The sequence below is a fragment of the Bufo bufo genome, chromosome 6, assembly GCF_905171765.1.
Source record: "Bufo bufo chromosome 6, aBufBuf1.1, whole genome shotgun sequence".
NCBI classification, from domain to species: domain Eukaryota; kingdom Metazoa; phylum Chordata; class Amphibia; order Anura; family Bufonidae; genus Bufo; species Bufo bufo.
Genome location: NC_053394.1, coordinates 398,716,234 through 398,735,491, shown reverse-complemented (window position 1 = coordinate 398,735,491; position 19,258 = coordinate 398,716,234). Strand labels below are relative to the sequence as shown.

Sequence of the window (19,258 nt, the reverse complement as noted above, 5' to 3'; positions counted from 1 at the left end):
TCCGATTTTGGCTGATGGGGTGGTGGTTTCCGCTCTGTACCCTGAGTTGTCAATGGAGGTGTTGGGGGCCCAGGAGGAGGCTCCTGAATCTTGTCCTCCAGACAAGTTGTTTGTTACTGCTGAACTGCGATACAAGGTGTTCAAGGAACATCATGATACGGTCCTTGCGGGACATCCTGGAAGCAAATCCACCATAGATCTTATTTCCCGGAGATTCTGGTGGCCAGGGTTGCGCAAGGGTGTGGAGGGTTATGTGACAGCTTGGGAGACCTGTGCACTCCCCCTTCTTCCTTTATCCATCCCATCTCATCCTTGGACGCATTTGTCCATGGACTTTATTACCGATCTACCGAGGTCCTCTGGGAAAACTGTGATTTTGGTGATAGTGGACCGCTTCAGTAAGATGGCCCACTTTGTACCGTTGCCTAGCTTGCCCAATGCCAAAACTCTCACTCAGGTTTTTATCGATAACATTGTGAAACTACATGGCATTCTTTCTGATGTGGTGTCTGATAGGGGGACGCAATTTGTTTCCAGGTTTTGGAGGGCGTTCTGCTCTCGTCTGGGAATTCAACTGTCTTTTTTTTTTTTGGCTTTTCATCCCCAGTTGAATGGTTAGACAGAGTGCACTAACCAAAACCTGGAGACCTATTTGAGGTGTTTTGTTGCCGAGAACCAGGATGAATGGTCCTCGTTTTTGTCTCTACCCGAATTTGCCTTGAATAACCATAGACAGGAGTCCATTGATAAGTCGCCATTTTTTGGCTCATATGGTTTTCACCCACAGTTTGGTACTTTTTCTGGGACTGGATCTTCTGGGATGCCAGAAGAGGAGAGATTCTCTTCCGCCTTGTCATCTATCTGGCGGAATATCCAAGTTCATTTGGAAAATATGGGTGAAAGATATAAACGGATGGCTGACAGGAGACATATGACTGGTCTGGACCTGTGTGTGGGTGATTCAGTGTGGTTGTCCACTAGAAACATTAAGCTGAAGGTATCATCTTGGAAATTGGGTCCAAGATTTATTTATTGGCCCTTACAAAATATCTGCGATTGTCAACCCGGTGGCGTTTCGTCTGGATCTTCCGCAGACCTTGAAAATCCATAATGTGTTTCACAGATCTTTATTAAATAAATATGTGGAACCTGTGGAACCATCTCCATTGCCACCTCCCCCTGTCCTGGTGGATGGCAATTTGGAGTTTGAAATCTCTAAGATTCTTGACTCACGTGTTCTTCGGGGTTCCCTCCAGTACCTGGTGCACTGGAAGGGATACGGTCCCGAGGAAAGAATGTGGGTTCCGGCTGCTGATGTCAGTGCTAGCCGCCTGGTGAGGGCCTTTCACAGGGCACACCCGAATAAAGTTGGTCCGGGGTGTCCGGAGGTCACCCGTAGAAGGGGGGGGGGTACTGTCACGCTAGGAGGTAACCCTTTTCTCCCTATCTTTTGGGCCTAGTCGTTCATTCTGTTTGTTTTCCCTTGTTAGGTAGGTAAGCGGGGAAATAACCAATCGTGACACCTGCGCTTATGACAGGGGATTGGCCAGCAGTGCGTAACACAGGGGAAGAGGAGGCAGTGGTGTGACTCGCAGACCCAGATTGTGGACCCAGGCATTTGGCCCACTTATTAGGGTACTTGGATGCCATGTGGCGGATCATGCTGGTGGTGGTGAGGTTGCTAGTGTTAACTCCCAGGCTCATTTTGGTACGGCACAGGTTGCAAACTACTACTCTTTTGTCGTCTGCACTGTCCTTAAAAAAGCGCCATAGTGCGGAACACCTACCCATTGGCAAAGTAGATTTACGCATAGGGGTGCTCGGTGTAACGGTTGCCGGCCTGTTTGGTGTGGGCCGACTTCTCCCTTTTGCAACCCCGCTGCCTCTTCCAGCCTGTTGTGGTGCTGCGGATCCCTCCCCCTCTGTACTGCTGTCCTCGCTCGGCTTTTCACCTTCCCATGTTGGGTCAGTGACCTTATCGTCAACCACCTCCTCTTCCACTTCCTCACTCTGCTTATCCTCCTGACTTAAAGGGGTTATCCGAGTTATGAAAAAAAATGATATAGCACTGAATATCTGATATATAACTGAGCTAAGCAAGTTTTATGCAAAAAAAATATATATATTTCCTCATTTCCCTGGTTCTTTTCTGGCGCTTTGTTTACATGCAATAAAAACAATCTCTGCCCCTATCCCTGCTCTGCTAAGGGAGTGAATACAAGAGCTGCCCTGAGTGACATGTCTGCCTGCTGGGAGACTCTGCAGCTTGTTGTATGTGTAGGACTAAAAGTCCCAGCTGTATAATGACACTGCTAAGGTAGTGGATACAAGAGCTGCCCTGAGTGCTGGGAGAAAACAGCAACTTGTAAGTGTAGAACTACAAGTTCCACTTATATAATGACACTGCTAATACACACAGGATCTTCCCCCTACCTGTAATGCTTTGCAGAACTTCTCTTTCAGCTCCTGTGCCCAGCATTTGTCTCCTCACTGCCTGCAGCTACACAGTAAACACTTCAGCCCTGGGTCTGTGCAGCTGAAGGGGTTAAGATTCCTAGGATAGAGTACACAGCCGGCAGTGAAGGGGGCGTGGCCAGCACAGTGACATTTTGTTTACAGGCTTGTAAACGACCTTTATCAGAGCAGGGAGAGAAGCTGACATCACAGGTCATGTGACCCTCAGTGAAATCTGAGAAACCAGGCACTGCAGATAAAGTGAGTGAATTGGAAAGCTGTTACATTTGCCCAGTTAGGAACATAGAAAGAACAAAAAAATAACTCGGATAACCCCTTTAACATAACCACAACCTCAGTGATTGACAACTGTGTCTCATCATCATCTACCTCGTGAACGAATGATTGCCGTTCACCAAAGTCATCTTCTTGAGACTGTGAAGTCTCAAGAGGTTGGAAATCAGGGCACAATATCTCAGGTCCCTCTTCAAGCGTGCTGGACGCGAGGGCCAAATGTAATAGTGGCACTGGAAAGAGCTCCTCGGAATATCTGAGTGTGGGATCACTCGTTTGGCAAGCCTCTCCATGCTGGGAGGAAGGATGATCAGAGAGAGGATTCAGTTGACCAGGTTTATGAATGGGAAAGACGGGATAACATGCATTCCACACCCAAATCAATTTTGAAAAACCGTAAAAAGGTTAAATTACCCAAAAGGCCATCTAGGGTCAGTTTTTCTTTGGACCTAGATGTCACGGACTGCTCAGATGTATCTGGGGTAGTGGGGACAGAACCATCTATACCCTCCCCCCCCCCCCCTACATCATCTCAAGATGAAATAAATAAGCCTTCCTATTATAAAAAATATAAAGTTAACAAAGATAGAAAGAATGTAGAAGGAGGTTCAAAAAACAAAGAACAAGAGCAGGGAGGAAACATCAGACAACAGCACCCACGATCTACTCGACTTCAGACAAGACCCAAGTAACTCATGACTTTTTAAATGTGTTGAATTTATCTAACATGGTATTGAGCAGAGAACAAGGGGTTGTTTTATCATTAGGCCTTAATTTTGCGCCGTCTGCACATTTTGATGTTTTCAATACTATATTGGATATCAACAAGTTTGTCCGTAATTTGACAGTGTCTAGGCATTTCCATGATATCCCTGCTCCTGCTGACCCCCCGCCGACTGAAGCGGAGTTCCAGGAGGAAAATATATATAAAGATTTATTGTTTAATGAACAAGTGTCACTGTGTAGTCTTGCGGGGCTGCAGCAGGAGCAAGGAATCATGGAAATAGCGAAAATAGGGAGAAAATTACAAACGCGTAACCTACAGTTTTATCCAGTAATGTCACGTACTGCCAGTATGGATATCTTCCAAGAGGTACTAGAAAAGGAATTGAGACGGTTACATCAGGAGACTAAGGGGATTGGGAGCTGTAATAACTTAACCCGTTCTCAGACACAGGCCCTCACAGATCTGCAAATGCGGGATGATATTGTAATAAAAATGGTCGACAAAGGGGTGGTAGTCCTGGACAGTGCGGTATATAAATCGCAAATGTTGGACATGTTATCTGATGCATCCACGTATAGGAAATTGATGAAGGATCCACTAATAGAGTATAATCTCAAATACATGTCACTGATCCAAAAAGGACGGGATAGTGGTCTATTTGATGAAGCAGAATTTAGGTTTCTTTGCGTGGATTCACCAGTGACTCCAATTATGCATGCCCTGCCCAAGATACATAAGGATGTCAACTCCCCCCCCCCCCCACCCCCCTTTGCGTCCTATAGTGGCGGGTATGGGATCCCTGACTGAGCGCCTGGGCAATTGGTTGGACAATATTTTGCAGCCATTGGTCAGGCGCACACCAGGTTTCCTCAAAGACACAGCTGATGTTTTAAGGGCCATGTACAATTTCAAGTGGGAAGCCAGCTTTAAATGGATCACTGCAGATGTAGTTGCATTGTATCCTTCCATCCCCCACAGGGTCGCCTTATTAGCTATGGAATATCATCTCCATAGGCATACAGGGTTTAATGAGGACTTTATTGATTATGCATGTGAGGTTGCTGCCTTTTTACTCACACATAATTATTTTAGGTTCGATGGAGTGCACTATCTTCAGACTCGTGGAGTGTCAATAAGGGCCAAATTCTCGCCCTCACTAGCTAATTTGACTATGTCATATTGGGAGGAGAAATATATTTATGATTTGGATAACCCATTTGGCTCTGGGTTGGTCTGGTACGGCAGATACATCGATGACCTGCTCATGGTATGGGCGGGCGATGTGTCTGCCGTTCCAGACCTCCAGGCCTATTTAAATAACAACGATTATCATTTACATTTTACATGCATAGTCAATGAATCTAGGATCAATTTTTTGGATCTGACACTCCACGGTTGTCCTGGTGAGATTGTGCACACACGAACTTATAGGAAAAACATAGTGGGTAATTCAATACTTAATGCTAGAAGTCACCACCCTTTACATGTAATAAGGGCTATCCCTGTGGGGGAGTACATACGAACTGCAAGAAATTGCAGCTCACCTATGTACCTAGAGGAGGAATTCGGTGCAGTGGACAAGAGGTTAAAAGCAAGGAATTACCCTGATTGGATGTTACAAAGAGGTAGAAGTATAGCAATCCAAAAAAACAGATTCAATATGCTCTTTGGATCCAAAAAACAAAAGTTTGGCAATATAAATCATGTGCTGGATGTGAGCGGACACGGCGACGGGAGGCGGAGCAACACTCCGATCTTATCTATAATGTATAGTAAGGAATTTAACAAAATATGTTCCATCATCAAAGGGTGTCTTCCGATCCTATATGATAACGAGATTCTATACAATGCATTGAAATCGGGCTGTAAAATAGTGGCGAGGAGGGCCCCTACATTGTCCACCTCACTGTCCCCGTCTCTATTCACATCCAGCACTCCATTCAAATGTAGTGGTAAGGGATCCAGCTGGCTCAGATATAGAGGGTTCACAAGATGTGGTGGCAATCCATGCAAATGCTGCAATTATGTGACCCCCATACAATCTTTTGATAGCTCAGACCACTCCTGTAGTTTTCCAATTAAGAATTACATCAATTGTAATTCTACAGGCGTTGTATATATTGTCTGCTGCACTGAGTGCGATTTGATTTCTATAGGTAGCACCATGCGAAAATTTAAAAGTAGGCTCTTGGAACATTTGAACTACATTAGTAATCCCAATGCATTAAATGTTTTGAATGCAGCGAGACACTTTGTGCAGGTGCATGCCCGCAAGGTCAGAAGTTTCACTGCCTTTGCGATTGAGAGGGTCTCTGCCCCCCCCAAGAGGAGGTGATCATCGCAAAAAACTCCTCCTCCGGGAGGAATTCTGGATCTTCAGATTGTACAGTAGGGTTCCTACTGGTTTAAATTAAAAAAATTAGTTAATGTACATCTATCAATAACCAGTTCAATCTGATAAGGCAGCTATATTTTGTATTTACCTTTATATTTATATTTTCTCATTTTGTATGTAGTACTTTTTGTTCATGGTCATATGGATCCCTATATTATGGAATTAGAATAGTAGGAAAAGAAGGTCATATCAGTATTTGTCACCTTGTGTTTTTATTATGTCATGTCATTCACATTGTGCGGTTCTCTTGCTGCTTTTTTCTCCGCTTTGCATGGATACAAGCAAAGTGCCGTTACGGATCATTAGGGGTTAAGCGGTTGCAGGCCATACCACAATGTGGAGGACATTTTCTATTTGATTAGATGTGTTGTGGGTTAAGGGTGTTAACCTAATGAAGCAACCAATGATGTTAGTTTCCCCTCCCCGAAATTTGGAGAGGTAGGTTTGAGATACATATAAATTCTTGTGCTTCATTATGTTACGTTGTTACGACTAAGGACTTAGTTCCGAAACGCGTCAACTAACCTTGTGTACCAGGTGGATGTGTCTGCTGTATGCACTATTTGTGAATAAAGAAGACGTTTTTAGAGGACCTCTATACGAATCCGGAGCCGTTCTTTTGTATTTTGTGCTTATCGCTACGGGGACACTCCCCAAGGCTTCTGGAGCTGGGACTGCATTACTGACCAGGGAGGTGAGCTGGATTAAGTGTGTGTGCCAGAGGATTCAGTTGACCTTGGCTACAGAGACTGGACTTGGTGGAAGAGAGGGTGGTGCTTACCCGACTGGAAGCATTATCTTCAGCAATCCAACCGACCAACTGTTCGCACTCGTCCGACTTGGACAGTGTTGTCCTGCGCCGCCCAGCTAAGTTGGACATGAAACTGGGTACAGTGGATTTTATTTAATTTTTTTTCTGGTGCACTGGCAGCAGGCACAGTTTTTATTGCTGATGATCACGCACATAACGTCCACTTCCCCGTCCCTTAGTGCTCGCTGCCTTATTATTAATGATTTTGTCAATAGATGTGGCGCAGATTGTTATAAAGTCCGCTAATGACACAATTTTCTGATGCAGGACAGTATATGTCACAGAAACACACAGAATATGGACACTATATTAGGCCTAGATTATTGGAATTTTCCCTAAAGAAACAGTTTTCGGATGCAGGACAGTATATGTCACAGAACACCACAGAATATGGACACTATTTTAGGCCCAGATTATTGGAATCTGCGGTACAGACACTGTTTTCTGATGTAGTTTATATTTATATTTTTCAATATATCTGGGCCTGACAACCACACAAGGCCTTGAAGTGCAGATTACACAATTCACGGATTACAGCGTTGACAGCAAAAATGTGGATTATGGGAAAAAGTTTTTTTAGTTTTCACAAATATTCTTCCTATCTCTGCCCCTGACACACAGAAGGTATTGCTGCACAGGTGTCACAAGTCACTGCAGACACTTTCTATATAGCAAAAGAATCTCTATTTTTCAAAGTATAAAATAAAATTTGAGTACAACTTTGCACAATGAAATTGCTGCCACCACACACAATAGTCCTTAAAAGGACTTTGGGTCTTTGAAACGTTATTCAGTGGAATATATTGTGATCACAATCTCCCTACACTATCTATCCCTCTCTCTAACTCGCAATGAGCCGAACCTGCATCATCGAGTGCTATATAGCACCCGATGACGTGTTCCGGCCAGCCAATCACTGTAATGCTAGCAGCCAACATGGCTACTGGCATTACAGCGATGGCAATACTTGCCTGCACGTTTATTGGCTGCTTAGCAGACGTCAAACGTGCAGGGAGGAGACTCGAGCATGCCGCTCGAGCACATGTGGTACTCGGCCGAGTACCGCCATGTGCCGAGCATAGTGATGCTCGAGCCGAACAAGTATTCGGCCAAGCATGCTCGCTCATCACTAATCTTTTATATAAAGAGAAATCATGGTGTAATAGTGGCATAAAAGCAAGAACATAATTTCATCGGAATATTGGAGAAAAGCAACCCAATATATTTTGAATACATATATCTTATCATCTGACAGTACATGAAAGATGGTTTTGAATGCACACTCCGGTCCAGGTTTTATATAAGTGTATTAGCCTGATCTAATCCGATACAGGTTTTCTATAGATCAAGGCAACACAATATAAGGATTGACTTTGTCCCTCGTTTTTCATATGACTGTTTGACCACTGAGGAAGAAACCAGTAAGGTTTCGAAACGTGTCTGCTGAACACAGCTATATAAAGAATTTGCGGTAATAGGAACCGATATAAAGAATGTGTTAATAGGAAGAATCTCATAACCATGAAATACAAGCAGCGCTTTAAATTAAGTCAGCGTCTTGGGATTCTCAACCCGCATGCGCAGTTAAGTGCCGACACTAGCGCGCAGGATAACTGTGGGAATTAACAGCACAAGAGAATCGCAACTGTATAGGGAAACAAACACATATGTATCTTGCTTCCAGCCATATTAAACCGAATGTCGGAAGTCTGGTAAGCGGAGAAGCATCATACTACATCTAACCTAAATGCTGACTGTTACACTGAATGATTATACTACCGTAAGCATTGAACTATCCTGCGAAGAGATGAATATATTAACAAAGTGGCAACAATAAGACTACCGCTAGACATTTAGCTTATTACAAGAAAATAACAACAGGATAATTTTTAAATATTCATATTTTGCTGTAGAATACAACAGCGTTCCAAATAGTGCGTGAGCTCCGCACAAGGAACTAAGAGAGGGACTGTGATTGTACATTATCTCAATTCAAGTACTATATGAGTAATTTATTTTATTGGCCATATTTATTTTATGTGTGGAGGTTTAAGGTTTTGTATGAAATAGAGGATAAATTGTGACATTTTAGACAATAGGAAAAAATGGAATACATTTTTTATATATATGTTGTCTTTTTTTGGTATGAAGCCATCCAATAATTGAATATTTTCATTATATCAGCTAGGTGGTATAGCAGGCTGAGCTATATTCCGGTGAGCTCCCTCAATAGCATCGTTTTTTTTTTTCTTGGCAGATGACTGTACCAGGAACTTAGAGAAACATCTTATATCTTTAGATTTTGAAGTATCTGATCATGGTATCACACTAGATACATATGAAGAACATACCGATATCCAAGATATATCTTCATCCATTCACAGCAAAAATGTATCACTTGATCCTTTCAAACAGGTCCAATCTTCTGATTCATCACAGGCTGTAGCACACAATAAAAGTCACAGAAGAGGTGTTAAACATCAAACAGCTCACGTAAGAGAGAAGCCATTTTCATGTTCAGAATGTGGAAAATGTTTTAAAAAGAAATCAGCTCTGGTTATACATCAGAGAATTCACACAAGAGATAAGCCATTTTCATGTTCAAAATGTGGGAAATGTTTTAACCAGAAATCGGATTTTGTTATACATCGGAGAATTCACACAGGGGAGAAGCCATTTTCATGTTCAGAATGTGGGAAATGTTTTAAGCAGACATCAAATCTTCTTAGACATGAGAGAATTCACACAGGAGAGAAGCCATTTTCATGTTCAGAATGTGGGAAATGTTTTGGGCAGACATCAAATCTTCTTAGACATGAGAGAATTCACACAGGAGAGAAGCCATTTTCATGTTCAGAATGTGGAAAATGTTTTAAACAGAAATCGGCTTTTGTTACACATTGGAGAATTCACACAGGGGACAAGCCATTTACATGTTCAGAATGTGGAAAATGTTTTAAACAGAAATCAGATCTTCTTGTACATCAGAAAATTCACACAGGAGAGAAGCCATTTTCATGTTCAAAATGTGGGAAATGTTTTAAGCAGAAATCGGCTTTTGTTACACATCAGAGAATTCACACAGGAGTGAAGCCATTTTCATGTTCAGAATGTGGAAAATGTTTTAAGCAGACATCAAATCTTCTTAGACATGAGAGAATTCACACAGGAGAGAAGCCATTTCCATGTTTAGAATGTGGAAAATGTTTTAAACAGAAATCAGATCTTATTAGACATCTGAGAATTCACACAGGGGAGAAGCCATTTTCATGTTCAGAATGTGGGAAATGTTTTAAACAGAAATCGGCTTTTGTTGCACATTGGAGAATTCACACAGGAGAGAAGCCATTTTCATGTTCAGAATGTGGGAAATGTTTTAACAAGAAATCATATCTTATTGAACATCTGAGAATTCACACAGGGGAGAAGCCATTTTCATGTTCAGAATGTGGGAAATGTTTTAAACAGAAATCTGCTTTTGTTAAACATTGGAGAATTCACACAGGGGAGAAGCCATTTACATGTTCCGAATGTGGAAAATGTTTTAAACAGAAATCAGATCTTCTTGTACATCAGAGAATTCACACAGGAGAGAAGCCATTTTCATGTTCAGAATGTGGAAAATGTTTTAAGCAGTCAACAAATCTTCTTAGACATGAGCGAACACACAGGAGAGAAGCCATTTTCATGTTCAGAATGCGGGAAAAGTTTTAAGCAGGCATCAGCCCTGGTTACACATAAAAAAAACTCACAAATAAGAAAAGACCTCTTCATGCTTAGCTTATTAGTGACCGCCCTTACGTGTTTTTATGGTGGTCTCTAACTGGCTTTATTCCAAAACATACTCCTTTTTACAGGGAGGTAAAATATCACCTACCAGGGATAGCTAAGGGTTTGGAGCAATGATCAGGGCCACTGTAAAGGTCCCCAAACACATATAGTCTCCTGTATTGAATGAATACCAATCAACTGACAGATCCATTTAAAAGTGAAAGTAAGTTTTCTTATACAGGTCCTTCTCAAAAAATTTGCATATTGTGATAAAGTTCATTATTTTCTGTAATGTACTGATAAACATTAGACTTTCATATATTTTAGATTCATTACACACAACTGAAGTAGTTCAAGTAGTTTTCTTGTTTTAATATTGATGATTTTGGCATACAGCTCATGAAAACCCAAAATTCCTATCTCAAAAAATTAGCATATCATGAAAAGGTTCTCTAAACGAGCTATTAACCTAATCATCTGAATCAACTAATTAACTCTAAACACCTGCAAAAGATTCCTGAGGCTTTTAAAAACTCCCAGCCTGGTTCATTACTCAAAACCACAATCATAGGTAAGACTGCCGACCTGACTGCTGTCCAGAAGGCCATCATTGACACCCTCAAGCAAGAGGGTAAGACACAGAAAGAAATTTCTGAACGAATAGGCTGTTCCCAGAGTGCTGTATAAAGGAACCTCAGTGGGAAATCTGTGGGAAGGAAAAAGTGTGGCAGAAAACGCTGCACAACGAGAAGAGGTGACCGGACCCTGAGGAAGATTGTGGAGAAGGACCGATTCCAGACCTTGGGGGACCTGCGGAAGCAGTGGACTGAGTCTGGAGTAGAAACATCCAGAGCCAACGTGTACAGGCGTGTGCAGGAAATGGGCTACAGGTGCCGCATTCCCCAGGTCAAGCCACTTTTGAACCAGAAACAGCGGCAGATGCGCCTGACCTGGGCTACAGAGAAGCTTTTTTCGGATGAAAGCAAATTTTGCATGTCATTCGGAAATCAAGGTGCCAGAGTCTGGAGGAAGACTGTGGAGAGGGAAATGCCAAAATGCCTGAAGTCCAGTGTCAAGTACCCACAGTCAGTGATGGTCTGGGGTGCCATGTCAGCTGCTGGTGTTGGTCCACTGTGTTTTATCAAGGGCAGGGTCAATGCAGCTAGCTATCAGGAGATTTTGAAGCACTTCATGCTTCCATCTGCTGAAAAGCTTTATGGAGATGAAGATTTCATTTTTCAGTACGACCTGGCATCTGCTCATAGTGCCAAAACCACTGGTAAATGGTTTACTGACCATGATATTACTGTGCTCAATTGGCCTGCCAACTCTCCTGACCTGAACCCCATAGAGAATCTGTGGGATATTGGGAAGAGAAAGTTGAGAGACGCAAGACCCAACACTCTGGATGAGCTTAAGGCCGCTATCGAAGCATCCTGGGCCTCCATAACACCTCAGCAGTGCCACAGGCTGATTGCCTCCATGCCACGCCGCATTGAAGCAGTGTTGGGCCTTTTCATAGGTAAATGCATTGATATCCAATTCATTATTATCAAAATGGATGTTCATTGCCTTTAAGAGCCATGGTCGACTATAGTTGCAATTTTGTATGTCTTGAGTAGGCCAAATTAAGGTCACACAAAGGTTTCTACTTCAGTGTTATTCTACCAGTCTGAGAAGAGAAAGTGAGAAAGAGAAGGTAAGAGAAAGTGAGAAAGAAAGGAGGAAGGAGAGGAGAAGTTGAGGTCTATCAAGATGAAAGCCATGGTGAGATGTGCTATGATGGACCACCCAGCTTTCCTAGGAGCAGAAGTGAGATTCCTACTAGGACTTGGTAAGAGACACAGAAAATGATATTTCATTTTATTAAGACTAATTTGATAGTGTGGGTGAAATTATACCATCTAGATTGGCGAATAAATAAATAATTAAATTAATTGATCATCTCCATATTGAGATGTAGTTTTAGGATATTGTGAGGCTTCATTCTACCTGCAGAAGAATCTGGACTCATAATCTAGCAAAGCATTAAATAATTGCTTATATATATATATATATATATTAATAGAACATTCTTCGCCAAGCTAAGTGATGGATTCCCACAGGAAGAACTTATTTCAAGTTCTTCCTATTTAAGATATGGTCTAGCAAAATCCTAGATCCCTGTTATTTGTCTTAATAGTCTTACCAAAGTCATGTATGTGAAAATAGTCCAGGATGGGGCGGAAGGATATGGTTATCTCTTCTAAGTTATATCCTTGGATGGATTTGCCCATCTTGAGGTCATGTGATGTGTAGTTGGTTAGAGGGGGCAGAATGTATTTATCATTCTATATTGATGTCTAGGATTAGACATTCCCATCCTGATATCATGAGGTTTTCTCTGAACAGAAGTAATATATATAACTTATGTTCATATTTTGATATCCTAACCTAATAATAGCTTGTGTATAATGTGACAAGTTATTTCCACTCACATGTATTGTTAAGCTTGTAATGCTTTATATTAACGCTATATATATTCATTTGCATGTATCATTGTGTTTATTACTTATATATGTTTATAATCTTGTAACCAATAAATCTGCATATTTTTATAATACCTGTGTATTATTGTATAATGCAGAACTACATTTTATCATTAACATCATCTCACGTCAAAAAGAACTTATTTATCTGAGGAAATAGTCGGACTCAGATGTGAATTGAATCAATTAGGTTGTCTACAATTCACCAGGTCATGATTTTAAGAATTTATGACAAATTTTATAAATTTTATTTTTTTATGATTAATAATTTTTATGACCATAATTAATAATTCTTAATTGAATTATTACCCACCGACAGCAGTCATTTCTGCAAAAGGATTCCCGACCAAGTATTGAGTGCATAACTGAACTTAATAATTTGAAGGTTGACTTTTTTTGTATTAAAAACACTTTTCTTTTATTGGTCGGATGAAATATGCTAATTTTTTGAGATAGGAATTTTGGGTTTTCATGAGCTGTATGCCAAAATCATCAATATTAAAACAAGAAAAGGTTTGAACTACTTCAGTTGTGTGTAATGAATCTAAAATATATGAAAGTCTAATGTTTATCAGTACATTACAGAAAATAATGAACTTTATCATAATATGCTAATTTTTTGAAAAGGACCTGTATACAGAAATTTTCTATAAAGAAAAATGGTGAGAGGAAAATAAAAAGAAAGTTTCCTAAAGGCACCACCCTGCCTGTGATCGGTATGGGTGGCCCCTCCATTCCTATAAAACTGCAAATACAAGGGCCTTTGGGAAAGTCCAAATAAATAGAGATGGATTCCCACAAGAGCTGGTGTCCAGACATGTGGAAAGAGGGGCGACAATTACACTTGTAAATGGCCAGTTGCTTGCAGTCAAGTGGAATGACAGAAAGGATGTCTACAGGCTAAACACTGAGCATGAGGACAGCACAGGGGTAGTAATAGAGAGAGGCGCCACCACTGGTAACAGTAAGTCTGTCTGAGTGACACATAGTAAATCTATGGGAGTAGTGTATCTTTAAACCATACCTGGTGAAGTACAAAACCAGGGCCTTATATATATGTGTGTATGTATGTTCCGCGATCACTCAAAAACGCAACCATCGATTTCAACGAAACTTGGTATACACATCCCTTGTCGGTCACATAACCCTTATCAGCCAATAGAAGCTCGCAGGCCCTTACTCTCCACATACACAGCTTTACTCCAGGTTTCCATAACAACCCAGCCAACCCAAGTCGCACGACACAGGGCACAACTACACTGCTACATGCATCCATCTTGGATGGATTCGTGTCGCAGTCGCAACATGTTGCAGTGCGACACCATAGCCTATCATTATAAAAATTGTTGAGACAAAATTTCGCACAACACATGTTGTTGTGTAGCTCTAGCCTTAAAAGGGCGGGCACTGTGGAGGTTAATGTTAAAGGGATGGGCACTATGAAAGTCACTGTTAAAGGAGCGGGGGTGCTGTATACATCACTGTTAAGGGGGCTTGCCCTTTAGAAGGTCAATGTCAAGGGAGTGAGGTGCTGTGAAGCTCAAAGTTAAGGGGACGAGCTGCTGTAGACGTCCCATTGTAAGGAGGGGGGCACTGTGCGGGGATCAGTGTTAAGGAGTGAGGGGCAGTGGAGTTCACTGTTAAGGGGGCAGTGTACTGTAGAGGTCACAGTTATGGGGGATACTGTGGATATCTTTAAATGACACAGAAACATTAGAGGAAATATACCCGAGCGAATCCGGGTCCTTCTGCTAGTAAAAGGATAACAATCTACCTATTCCAGCCCCGGTCTGTTCTACCCCTATAAGTATTTGTAACATTAAAGGATGTCAGACTGCTCATTAGTGCATTTGGTTGTCAATTGACCACGGAGACTTGTGTTTACTACAGCAGCTGGATCATCAACGAATCAAGAGGATAAAACAAGACAATACAATAAAAAGTCATTTGTACCTGAAGAAGGGGTATATCCCTGAAACGCGTTGTATATCCCTATCAATTGGGGTACTGTGAAGAACGAGAGGTTTATTTAGACAACGCCCTTAGGAGCTTTGGAAGTTGGTCATGTGGCACAGTGGTCCACACCCACTGATCGTGACAATAACATCATAGAGTAGATAATAAACATTTATTTCAACCAGTGAATTTTTATTTCATTAGTATTATATTGGGACTCTGCTAAAATGGCTGCCTCAAAGAAGTCTGCTTTACCCCTACAATCAAAAGTATACATAGGCAGTGATCACATGTCATAGATCCCTGAGAAAAGAATCTATATTTGTTTTTTGAAATGTGTGGTATAAATTTTTGGCACAGACGCCGGACCTCTTAAAGGGGCTGTCCAGGTTTGGAGCTGAACCTCGACAGCCCCCCCTAATATGAGCAATGGAGCATTTCATGCTCCAATGCTCTCCTTTGCCCTGCACTAAATCGCGCATGAAAAGAGCTTTTTATGGAGATCCGGTGACGTACCGGGCTCTCAATAGGGACTGCTAAGCGGAGGCTTCAGTCTAGCAGTGAGCCTGTTGCCGTCACCGGCGCTAATGGGCCGGCTTTAGCGCTGTCCTAGCCTGTAAAACTGCTAGGGCCGCATTAAAGCCCGCCCATCAGAGCCGGTGATGTCACCGAATACACTGCTAGGTGGAAGCCTTCGCCTAGCAGTGCAGTGTAAAAACATAAACAAAGAAGCCCTTGACCTGTGCAAAACAGCACAGGGCAGGGGAGAGCCGCGGAGGATGAAATGCTCCGAAGTAGAGTTGAGCGGACACCTGGATCTTCGGGTTCGGCCGAACTTTGGAAAAAAGTTCGAGTTCGGGACCCGAACTAGACCCCGAGCCCGAACCCCATTGAAGTCAATGGGGACCCGAACTTTTGAGCACTAAAATGGCTGCAAATGTCATCAAAATGTGGTTAAGAGCATGACAAGTGCTCTGCAAACAAATGTGGATAGGGAAATGACTTAAAATTAGAGTTGAGCGAACACCTGCATGTTCGGGTTCGAGAAGTTCGGCCGAACTTCCCGGAAATGTTCGGGTTCCGAACCCGACCCGAACTTCGTCCTGAACCCGAACCCCATTGAAGTCAATGGGGACCCGAACTTTTGGGCACTAAAAAGGCTGTAAAACCGCCCAGGAAAGAGCTAGAGGGCTGCAAAAGGCAGCAACATGTAGGTAAATCCCCTGGAAACAAATGTGGATAGGGAAATGAATTAAAATAAAAATTAAAAATGACCCAATATCAATTGGACAGAGGTCCCATAGCAGAGAATCTGGCTTCACGTCAGCAGAGAATCAGTCTCTTCATGCCATAGCAAAGAATCTGGCTTCATGTCAGCACAGAATCAGTCTCTTCATGCCATAGCAGAGAATCTGGCTTCATGTCATAGCAGAGAATCAGGCTTCACGTCACCCACCACTGGAACAGGCCACTGTCACACATTTAGGCCCAGGCACCCAGGCAGAGGAGAGAGGTCCCGTAACAGAGAATCTGGCCTTATGTCAGCACAGAATCTGTCTTCATGTCATAGCAGAGAATCAGGCATCACGTCACCCACCACTGGAACAGGCCACTGTCACACATTTAGACCCAGGCACCCAGGCAGAGGAGAGAGGTCCCGTAACAGAGAATCAGGCCTTATGTCAGCGCAGAATCAGTCTTCATGTCATAGCAGAGAATCAGGCATCACGTCACCCACCACTGGAACAGGCCACTGTCACACATTTAGGCCCAGGCACCCAGGCAGAGGAGAGAGGTCCCGTAACAGAGAATCTGGCCTTATGTCAGTGCAGAATCAGTCTTCATGTCATAGCAGAGAATCAGGCATCACGTCACCCGCCACTGTCACACATTTAGGCCCCGGCACCCAGACAGAGGAGAGAGGTCCTGTAACAGAGAATCTGGCCTTATGTCAGCACAGAATCTGTCTTCATGTCATAGCAGAGAATCAGGCATCACGTCACCCACCACTGGAACAGGCCACTGTCACACATTTAGGCCCAGGCACCCAGGCAGAGGAGAGAGGTCCCGTAACAGAGAATCTGGCCTTATGTCAGCGCAGAATCTGTCTTCATGTCATAGCAGAGAATCAGGCTTCACGTCACCCACCACTGGAACAGGCCACTGTCACATATTTAGGCCCCGGCACCCAGACAGAGGAGAGAGGTCTCGTAACAGAGAATCTGGCCTTATGTCAGCGCGGAATCAGTCTTCATGTCATAGCAGAGAATCAGGCTTCACGTCACCCACCACTGGAACAGGCCACTGTCGCACATTTAGGCCCAGGCACCCAGGCAGAGGAGAGAGGTCCCGTAACAGAGAATCTGGCCTTATGTCAGCGCAGAATCAGTCTTCATGTCATAGCAGAGAATCAGGCTTCACGTCACCCACCACTGGAACAGGCCACTGTCACACATTTAGGCCCCGGCACCCAGACAGAGGAGAGAGGTCCTGTAACAGAGAATCTGGCCTTATGTCAGCACAGAATCTGTCTTCATGTCATAGCAGAGAATCAGGCATCACGTCACCCACCACTGGAACAGGCCACTGTCACACATTTAGGCCCAGGCACCCAGGCAGAGGAGAGAGGTCCTGTAACAGAGAATCTGGCCTTATGTCAGCGCAGAATCAGTCTTCATGTCATAGCAGAGAATCAGGCATCACGTCACCCACCACTGGAACAGGCCACTGTCACACATTTAGGCCCAGGCACCCAGGCAGAGGAGAGAGGTCCCGTAACAGAGAATCTGGCCTTATGTCAGCGCAGAATCAGTCTTCATGTCATAGCAGAGAATCAGGCATCACGTCACCTACCACTGGAACAGGCCACTGTCACACATTTAGGCCCCGGCACCCAGACAGAGGAGAGAGGTCCTGTAACAGAGAATCTGGCCTTATATCAGCACAGAATCTGTCTTCATGTCATAGCAGAGAATCAGGCATCACGTCACCCACCACTGGAACAGGCCACTGTCACACATTTAGGCCCAGGCACCCAGGCATTGGAGAGAGGTCCCGTAACAGAGAATCAGGCCTTATGTCAGCGCAGAATCAGTCTTCATGTCATAGCAGAGAATCAGGCATCACGTCACCCACCACTGGAACAGGCCACTGTCACACATTTAGGCCCAGGCAGAGGAGAGAGGTCCCGTAACAGAGAATCTGGCCTTATGTCAGCGCAGAATCAGTCTTCATGTCATAGCAGAGAATCAGGCATCACGTCACCCGCCACTGTCACACATTTAGGCCCCGGCACCCAGACAGAGGAGAGAGGTCCTGTAACAGAGAATCTGGCCTTATGTCAGCACAGAATCTGTCTTCATGTCATAGCAGAGAATCAGGCATCACGTCACCCACCACTGGAACAGGCCACTGTCACACATTTAGGCCCAGGCACCCAGGCAGAGGAGAGAGATCCCGTAACAGAGAATCTGGCCTTATGTCAGCGCAGAATCTGTCTTCATGTCATAGCAGAGAATCAGGCTTCACGTCACCCACCACTGGAACAGGCCACTGTCACACATTTAGGCCCAGGCACCCAGGCAGAGGAGAGAGGTCCTGTAACAGAGAATCTGGCCTTATGTCAGCACAGAATCTGTCTTCATGTCATAGCAGAGAATCAGACATCACGACACCCACCACTGGAACAGGCCACTGTCACACATTTAGGCCCCGGCACCCAGGCAGAGGAGAGGTTCATTCAACTTTGGGTTGCCCCGCAATATAATGGTAAAATGAAAATAAAAATAGTATTTAATGAGGAAGTGCCCTGGAGTAGAATAATATATTGTTAATGGGAGGTAGTTAATATCTAATCTGCACAAGGGATGGACAGGTCCTGTGGGATCCATGCCTGGTTCATTTTTATGAACGTCAGCTTGTCCACATTGGCTGTAGACAGGCGGCTGCGTTTGTCTGTAATGACGCCCCCTGCCGTGCTGAATACACGTTCAGACAAAACGCTGGCCGCCGGGCAGGCCAGCACCTCCAAGGCATAAAAGGCTAGCTCTGGCCACGTGGACAATTTGGAGACCCAGAAGTTGAATGGGGCCGTACCATCAGTCAGTACGTGGAGGGGTGTGCACAGGTACTGTTCCACCATGTTAGTGAAATGTTGCCTCCTGCTAACACGTTCCGTATCAGGTGGTGGTGCAGTTAGCTGTGGCGTGGTCACAAAACTTTTCCACATCTCTGCCATGCTAACCCTGCCCTCAGAGGAGCTGGCCGTGACACAGCTGCGTTAACGACCTCCTGCTCCTCCTCTGCCTTCGCCTTGGGCTTCC

General features: G+C 43.7%; 2 protein-coding genes across 2 annotated transcripts in view; both read left to right on the top strand.

Moving 5' to 3' along the window:
* Positions 1-19,258, top strand: part of LOC121004472 (oocyte zinc finger protein XlCOF22-like) — a 1,539,666-nt gene that overhangs the window by 850,923 nt on the left and 669,485 nt on the right. The gene's annotated exons all lie outside the window — the stretch shown is intronic.
* LOC121004267 (zinc finger protein 271-like) overlaps positions 1-19,258 on the top strand; it is a 116,895-nt gene that overhangs the window by 18,615 nt on the left and 79,022 nt on the right. Inside the window, exon 5 of the mRNA XM_040436432.1 lies at positions 8,939-10,336. Coding sequence (XP_040292366.1) covers positions 8,939-10,336 — 1,398 coding nt within the window. The remainder of the gene's footprint in view (positions 1-8,938; positions 10,337-19,258) is intronic.